The sequence below is a fragment of the Halyomorpha halys genome, unplaced genomic scaffold (genome assembly GCF_000696795.3).
Source record: "Halyomorpha halys isolate HHAL.00 unplaced genomic scaffold, Hhal_1.1 Scaffold777.1, whole genome shotgun sequence".
NCBI lineage: Eukaryota > Metazoa > Arthropoda > Insecta > Hemiptera > Pentatomidae > Halyomorpha > Halyomorpha halys.
Window position 1 is genome coordinate 59,086 of NW_027107689.1, and position 8,827 is coordinate 67,912.

At 28.8% G+C, this 8,827-nt stretch overlaps 1 protein-coding gene across 1 annotated transcript in view; it reads left to right on the forward strand.

The window, feature by feature from the left end:
• The first annotated feature begins 3,998 nt into the window (after positions 1-3,998).
• The window catches only part of LOC106686102 (DDB1- and CUL4-associated factor 10 homolog), a 16,021-nt gene continuing 11,192 nt past the window's right edge, over positions 3,999-8,827 (forward strand). The window contains exons 1-4 of the mRNA XM_014429236.2: positions 3,999-4,170; positions 4,260-4,433; positions 5,291-5,404; positions 8,422-8,619. Coding sequence (XP_014284722.1) covers positions 4,085-4,170; positions 4,260-4,433; positions 5,291-5,404; positions 8,422-8,619 — 572 coding nt within the window. The 5' untranslated portion in view covers positions 3,999-4,084. The remainder of the gene's footprint in view (positions 4,171-4,259; positions 4,434-5,290; positions 5,405-8,421; positions 8,620-8,827) is intronic.

The window sequence follows — 8,827 nt, forward strand, 5'->3', positions numbered from 1 at the left end:
TCTTATTGATTTCTTATTTCAGTGTGCTACATTGTCTAACAGCTGTATTTTTATTCTGAAATTCAGATAGTTTTGTAAGATCTTATTAATTGAAATAAATTTACAAAATATTGATTTCTAGCTGTTTGAACAAAAATTTTAATTTATGAAAACATATAACATGAAATGTTGCAAGTTAAAAATCTATATCTCGGAAATTTTTTTTTATTAAAAAAAATTATTTAGTGAATTTATATTAAGAAATCTATATCTCAGGAACCATGAGACGTGCAAGTGTCTATTAGTACTCAAATTGATGCTAGTTAAATGTACTATAGTGTAGTTTATAACGTTTATCCTTGTAGGAGTAGTAGTTTTTATGATACATGACAAAATAAATATACAAAATGTTAATTTCTAGTTCATCGGATGAACTTTTTGAAAATATAAAAATACTACTCCTACGAAGATAAACGTCATAAACAACTTTATATAATATTAAGCTAGCATTAATTAGAGTACTAATAAACATCTGTACGTTGAATGGTGTTTGTGATATAGTTTTCTCAAAGTAACTTCATTACCTACTGACCATATCTTTAAACCAGTTTTAACGCAACAACACTAGAAAATTTAAGAGAATACCATTTAAAGTAGAGTCAATTTTCTAAAATATAAGTCCTACTAGAGCTATTTACGTACAATAGTTCCCAATATATAGGTTTTTAAAAAACCATCATTTCATACAATAAAGAGTTACTTGTCGGTGATTGTGGCCTACATATACTTCATATGTAAGTTGGGAATCAAAAGTTGAAAACAATGGGTTCTTCCAGAATTCTGATTTTATTCCTCGCAGAGCATAGGGTGCCACTCCAATCGTGATGGTCTGGAAACAGCTGAACACGACACGCACCGCATTTATAGATTTAAGGTTTAAGTTACTGAGGGAAACCGGACTTTACATCTTGATTGAGAATGGTCTCTGATAGAAATATGGGGTTCTCAGTAATGATAAAGTAAATACCCGTACTACGATTTGTATACGGGTGGAAAACGGAGCCAACTATGGGGGTATTGGTCAGTAAAGTGTAGAAGATAAAGGTGGTTGGCCTGGACCAACGAGGCTGGAGAAAGAATGAGAATTGATATGAACTCGACAAAATAAGCTCCAATGGTGGGTAGCTACTTATATTATTTAGGTTAGCGACACCGCTATCTGCTGGTCTATAATTTAACTACTGCAGCTACCTAAACCGCTTTGGGATGGCATGACGCAACCTACCAGCTAACACGTGAACCTGCCATCAGACAAACGCCCTATATTAATATTTGTACTAATCTTTGAATAAACTTTAATTTCACACAAGTGATAACCATGTTACATATTGTAATCTTTTTATTATTTGAATCAATGAAGATTGCAATACAATCTTCCGATGCGCTAAATTTAACGTCTTACACGTATCTTGATTATGTTTAATTTAACAACGTTAGCCCAGAGAGTTGACCTAGGGCAACTTGAATGATTAAAGTGCAAATTTTCCCCTCAGAGAATTATTTTCCTTAGGAGGCAATGAGAATAATATACATAATGAGGTGTAGATAGTTGACCGTAGATTACTGATTGGAGAGGTTTGTCGGGGGGGGGGAAGAGGGGGGGGTGCGGTCAGCAGAGAACAACATAAATAAACAAAATAATATTTATTTATTTTATGCCTATATAATGAATAAATATTGTTTTGTTTATTTATGTTGTTCTTTGCTGACCGCACCTCCGACAAACCTCTCCAATCAATAATATACATAGTTGATCAATATATTTTAGTGCTATGTTTGGAAATGTATATTGACTTTTATTTCACTCTGCCTTCTGTGGATATCTCCTCATTACTATTGTAAGGGCCTACGGCTAGTTCTTGTAGGACTTGCCTCCCCCTTCACGACCGATAAGCTCGTTCCCATCGTACTGTATCATTTTTAAAGGCAATTAGATGTATAAAACTATATCCCTGGTCTTGTAAATTATAAATGAAATCTTTACATATTATGAAAATTCTTGTTTGAGAGAGATTTGTTTATTAGTTATGACTAGGGATAGGATTTTTATGTTTTCACATATTTTTAGATTCCTTACTAACTAAAGATGTTTTAAGACATTTCTGTCCAAAAGAAACCATTTTTATTTCACATATTTTTAAATATTTGGCCTTTTTTACATATTTTGTTGTAAATCACATATTTTCTGAAATATTTGTTATCTTTAACATATTTTTAGGTATTTTGTCCTGAATCACGAATTTTATTTGTTCAATTGTAAATACATTTTTCGCAGCAACTACGTAAAATTCAAGAGAACGCAAGAAACTCAAAGGTGAAATTTATCATTTATCATAAATAGTGCGTACAAATTCTATGTCTTCATCTTTGAACACAAATTGAAAGCAGTGGCAATAATAAATTTTCACACAGAATTGCATCGAGAATTTCTCAGAATCAATTAAAAAGAGCAAGAGTCTTATTCCTTTTCTTTTTTCTTTTTTTTTTTTTTTTTTTTTCCGAACCCTCTAAAATAGAATGAAATTGTGAATTAGTGAGTGCTTTACTGTGAAAAAAGGAAATAAATCGTGTTGGGTATTACCTTTTACTACCTTTCGTAAAAAGTCTTATTCCTGTGGCATTTCCCTAGAATTTGTTTGTTTACTCCTCAATCCATTTCTCTGTTTCCCCCCTTCCGATGGTCTTTTCTCATTTTAGTCTTGTTTCACTCCCCAGTCAGCATTTAGACCTTTAAGTCAAAGTCAAAGGATTGCGCTTCCAAGTTGAGTTTCAGTTTAAGTTGAGTTCGGTTATTCAGTTAAGTCATAAAATTACTAATTAATTAGTAATTTATATTGTTGAATAATACAAAATTTGTAAATACATATTTATTTAAATATTTGACAATTTATAAGCACATATTTATGTACATATTTCGGATTTTTTAGCACATAAAAATCCTATCCCTAGTTATGACAAAAACATTCATATAGTCTCAACATTTTTTTATTATCCTTACACTCCAATGTTTCAGACATTTCAGCCACCAAGGATCTTATACACACTGTCACAGCCAAACATTGGTTATCACTTAATCGCAGGCCATTGTGCCTTTGTCAATTCTTTATAATAAGTCAATTATCTAGTATTTTCACAGTTACTCTACTACATTCATTAAATGTAGTGTTGATATAGTGATTACGTGAAACAGAAAGTGTAAACTAATTATTGTTGTAACTGTCACTGAGAAAATAATAGGTAATTGACTAATGATAAAAAACTGACAAAGGCACAGTGGCCAGCAATTATGTGATTACCAATGTTTGGCTGTGATACAGTGAATAAGATCCTTGAAAGTGGCCGGAATTTGCTGAAACGTAGGAGTGTAAAGATAATAAAAGTGTTGAAACTATATTGATGTTTTTGTTATAAATGAAATCATTATTTTAAATTTTAATGCAATAGGAAATTCTGCAGAAAAGGCGCTAGTGTTATTTTTAAGAGGTATCCATGGTTTCCTCATGACATAATAGTTAAAATGTTAAAATTATCATATGATGTAATTTTTTTATTGCCTAGTCCATTAATTGATTTCAATAAAATGGTTATTTATGAATGTTTTTAATTTCTGTAATTTAATAAATTTGGGGTATGGAAATAGTACGATATGAGTCAGTTCACATCAAGATGTGTTGAGATGAAGAAGAAATTTTCATTTATACTTCAGCATTCTGATAAGAATTACTAATTAGGGGACGTACTTATTTTAAAACTGCGTAAAAGGGAATTAAGAGTCATTTCGGACCAAAAAATAAAACTTTAATCCAAAACTATTTTTGGAATAATTTTAAAATAAATAAATCGCATGTATCTATAAAATTGTTTCTGAATAAGTTTAATGTAACTTGTTCTAGAACGAATGTAATTATTGTTTATTCTCGATATATTTTTTTGGCAAAGTTGTTAGTATTTGTAACCTCGATGATAACCTAACAGGTGTAACAGCTGATGGCTAATGGTTATTGTTAAGGTTTAGTTGTAGGTTGGGTATTGTTTTTCGATTTCAATGAAAATTAAAAAAGTTTCATTGAGTAGAAATCCATGTCTGCTCATGAAGATGCCTCATCATGCTCTTGAAACCAAGCATTTCGCGTAAAGTCTTTTTTTCTTCTAATTCTGATTTAATCATCACCTCTATTCTGTGTTATTAGTTCTATTGTGATTTTTTAAACTTGTTTTAGTACTAAGTTTATTAGAGATAGAGAAGTTGGATTGAGACCGAGAATTGGGTCAAATGACCAGTTTATGAGAGGACTTTATAATGCATTTGCTCCATGCACTTCCTGGGATCACAATGAAAGCTTACAGAATGCAGCTCCAGGGGGTATATTCAATCTGGAATTTTCTCCAGATGGGTAAGAGTACTGTCATATCATTACAGTGAATAGAAATAACTATGATTTTGATAAAACTAATTAATAGTTTTATCTTAAACCAAACATTCTTGTAAAGCACAATCAATCGTCTAGTTTTTTGTTTGTTAATTATTTGTAGTTAAAATTTGATTTCATCATTCTCCAATAATTCTACATGAGTCATGAAATAAATATTATTTGCATACACGGTTTGTTGTTTAAAACTGATTACAGACACTGATAAACAGTTGTCATCCGAATAATTTGTTATACAGAATGCCATACTAACCTTTCTTGCTCAACATGGTGCATATTGATTAGTTTTTCATTTACTGTATCAGTTAGTTATTAAAATCTATATATTATTGAAAGGTTATCATTTTCGAATTAAAATAACTCATTTATCAAAATTTTTCCCCGTCCCAACAAACATCATAAAAATTATCTGTTTTTTTATATTTATATGTTGAAACTATAACGACAAATTTCCAATTTCAGGTTTAAAGATGAATAAATCTGAATAACTGAAAATGAAGGTTTAGTGAAACGAGGAAGGACATTGATGTTTAAAAAAAAAAATTGTTTCAGATATTTAATTTCATTTCATATTTTGATGCCAATTACTTTTGAAATTGAGTTACTGGGTTCTGGAAACATTGTTTGTTTTTATTGTAAAAGTTTAATATTTGACAGAAAACACTAATTAATAAACTACATACCTTTAAAAATTGGTTGTTGTTGCACAAAGCCACTAATACGATGATATAATAGATTTACTTATATATATACACATATTAAACTCAAATTTTCTTAACTTATTTTCGTTACTATTTGTTTTTTTGTTTGTTTTTTTTTAGATCGTTACTTGTAGCAGCTTGTGAGAAAAGAAGTATTCTTATGTTTGATCCTCTATCGAGACAACTCCTTAGTACTGTTGATAATGCACATTTAGATTGTGTTAATTGCGTTAGGTAATATTTTACTGTTCTTTTTGATGAAGTTAATAAGTGATTTTAAGTTGTTGTTTCTCATTACATCAACTATACCTGTGTTTGTTTCTTAGTCAAAAGCAATTTTCATTTAAAACAGTCACAAGGTAAGTTGAAGAAATTACATCAATTAAATTGAGGCCTATTTTGGCTAATTGTTTTGTTTTTGAGGTTATGTTTTTTTTTAGTTGTGTAGCTTCTCAATTCCACGAAGTGGAATTTTGTTTTTGCAATCATTTAGGTTAACTGAAGTTAATTATTGTTTTATATTTGTAATGGATTTCAATTTAATTGTGCTATCATCTCAAATTACCTATCAAAGTTAGTATTGGCATAGTGGTTCACTATCAAACCACATTTGTACGTTTATTTGTTTAACTATTACTCATTATTTGATACTTTGATAAATATTATGTCAACTATGAGAATATGAATGTATCGTTGAATTGAAATATATTATAGTTCAGTTGACAATCAGATTATTAATCATGTTTAGAACCACAAAAAAGAATTCATCCAGCATTTGTGGCTAGTTAAAGTGTATTTACCAAATACTGTTCTCTTTATTGATGAAAGTCCTTGATTATAATATCAACAAATTATTTCTCAGGATCTCAAAGTTTTTTTGTTTCATATTTTTCTTTCTTCTAAGAATGAGATGTTATACTGACAACTGATTGCAGTTGTCAAATATGCTGTCCTTATCAGTTAGCCTGATATCGTGACTTAAATAATTAACCTATATGAACCAGTGATCCTAGAGAACTCTGGGTTTCACCTCAATGTTTTTGAACATTTAACAACTAAAATAAATTTCAAAATATAAATATAAAAAAAAATTATATAAAAAAAAAAAAAAGATGCATAGGTATATCCTGTTGCAGAAACATGTTTGTTGTATCCTATCAGCAAATAGTCTCGAAGATTAAATGCTTTGCCTTAAAAAAACTTTGATGTTGGTATTCACGAGATATATGTGTTTGATAGGGGTAAATAAATAAAAAATTGTTTAAATTAAGTGATCATTTGAGATAACTTAAAGCCTTAATATGAAAAATTATCATTCTACAAAAAAATATTAATAAATGAAAAACTATCCTTGAATTTTTGACTGCAGTTGATGACTCATTATCGTCAAGCCAATGATTTCAAGGAAAAAAAAAAACCTTTCTACTTTTTATCTCCTTCCTTTTATCTTTTGGACAATGTTTCGGACAACCCGTTCATTTAAAATTATTATATTAGAAGAAATTAGATCCTATAAATCTATGACAAATTTATTAATATATTTTATATTACTCTGTATGAAAGATTACAATCAAGAAATGAATTAAGAAAAGCAAATTATTTTTACATTTTTATGTAATTTCTTTAGGTCTTTCAACCTCCTTTTAAGGGATTTGTCCTGCTTATTAAACTTTATCATATCTCTTGTCCTGAAAGAGATGTTGTACTAAACTTATTATTTTTCTACCTTTGATATTTTCAGTTTTCTGTTATACTTGTAAATATTAGGTTGATTCATAAGTAACTTCCGATGCAGCTAAGTAGAATCTGCTGTTTGTATCTAACTTCTATGAGGTACCATGACAAGTTTTTGTTTTCACTATATAGACGTGGCTTCATTTAGTCTTTTGTCAATTGTTTTGTATAATATATTTTACTTTAAACTATTTTTGTAACCTCTGAAATGAAGGATTTTAGAATGGAAAAACCTTCAATTCTGAAAAGCAAGTGAGGCAGACTGTCAAAAACTTCTTCCAGTCCAAACTAACCTCATTTTACAAGGAAGGAATTGATAAACTGCCAGGAAGAGGGGGGAAAGTTATATATAGTGGTGATTACATAATAAATTAATATAATTTTGTTATTTAATGAGAATAAAATAAATGTCTGTTAAATAAACAAAAGTTACTTATGACTCTACCGTAATATGTATATAAACTATAGTTGTTCCTTTTTGTTAATTATTTTTAATTCATCTCTGTTCGATTCTTTTCCATTAATATTATTAGAAGTTAGTCACGCTATGATTTATGAGATAGTTTTGTTTTATCTGTTTTCTTTTCTCATTTTACATATTCTGTTAAATATTGCTGTTTATTTATTTATTTTTCATTTTTAATTTATTATTTTAGTTATACTTTATAATGTTCTATAAGTTCATTTTTATTTTTAAAAACTTTTTATTATACTCTAAGGCACTAATGCCTGTAATATTATTCTAAAGGGACTAGTTCCAGAATAAATAAAGAATGTTAAAAAAGAAATATTTATAATTATGAGAGATAGTTGACCGTGGATGACGTACGAGGAGAAGATGGTTGGGGGTGCGGTCAAAATGAAACGCAAATAAGTTGGTGTAACCTATTTAGTTGTACCAACGTTTCAGCTAGAGTTTATAGCCTTCTTCAGGGCTAAGAACAGAACAAGATAACAACCACAATAAGTATAGAAAATAAAATATAAACAGAATGACATAAAATGAATAATTTTACAGAATAGAATTAATGAAATGAAGTGATGAGAGAAGTGGGAAATAAAATGTATCCATAGGTAATTGAAAAAGTGGGTAAAATAACATAATTAAGGAAATAAAATAAAAATGAAGTTATATAATACAAAGAAGTATGAACATATTAATTATTAATAATTTAAAAATTGAAATATGGAAAGAAAAAGAAAATATATGTAACATAATAATTGATAAAGATGCAAAATATAAGTAAAGTTTAACAAAAGAAATGAATAGAAGAAAAATAAAAAAAATTTTTTTTTTTAAAACAACAATAATAATATAGTGAACATAACTAATAAGTAACGTGCGTAACTAATAAGAAATATTTATATTTATTTGTATATGTCTTTCTGGTTTAATGATTGGTTTTACTGTGTACATAAATAAAATTATATGAATTGTAATTTATCTAATTCCATTTAAAAATAGTAATATCCTATTGATCTTAATTTTACATTCATACCCTTAAATTATTTTTTAGGTTTTTAGATTCTAGAGTGTTCGCAACCTGCAGTGACGATAGTACCGTAGCACTATGGGATGCTAGAAATTTGAAAAGTCGAATAAGGACACTGCATGGGCACTCAAATTGGGTCAAAAATATTGAGTTTTCTCAAAGTGATGGGCTCCTTGTTACTTCAGGATTTGACGGTGCTATTTATACCTGGGATATAAACAGGTATAGTACACAACAATAGTTTTAGATATAAAACAAATATATTTTGAAACTTATTTATATCTAAGGTTTTGATGAGTAACTCAGAATGGATCTGGTTGCAGAGGATATCAGTAATGTTTGTGATTTTCTTTTATTTCTCTCTATTGTATAAAAAAGTTTCCTGTGATCATCTTGTAATATTTTATTTTACATATGATCATCTTGTAAT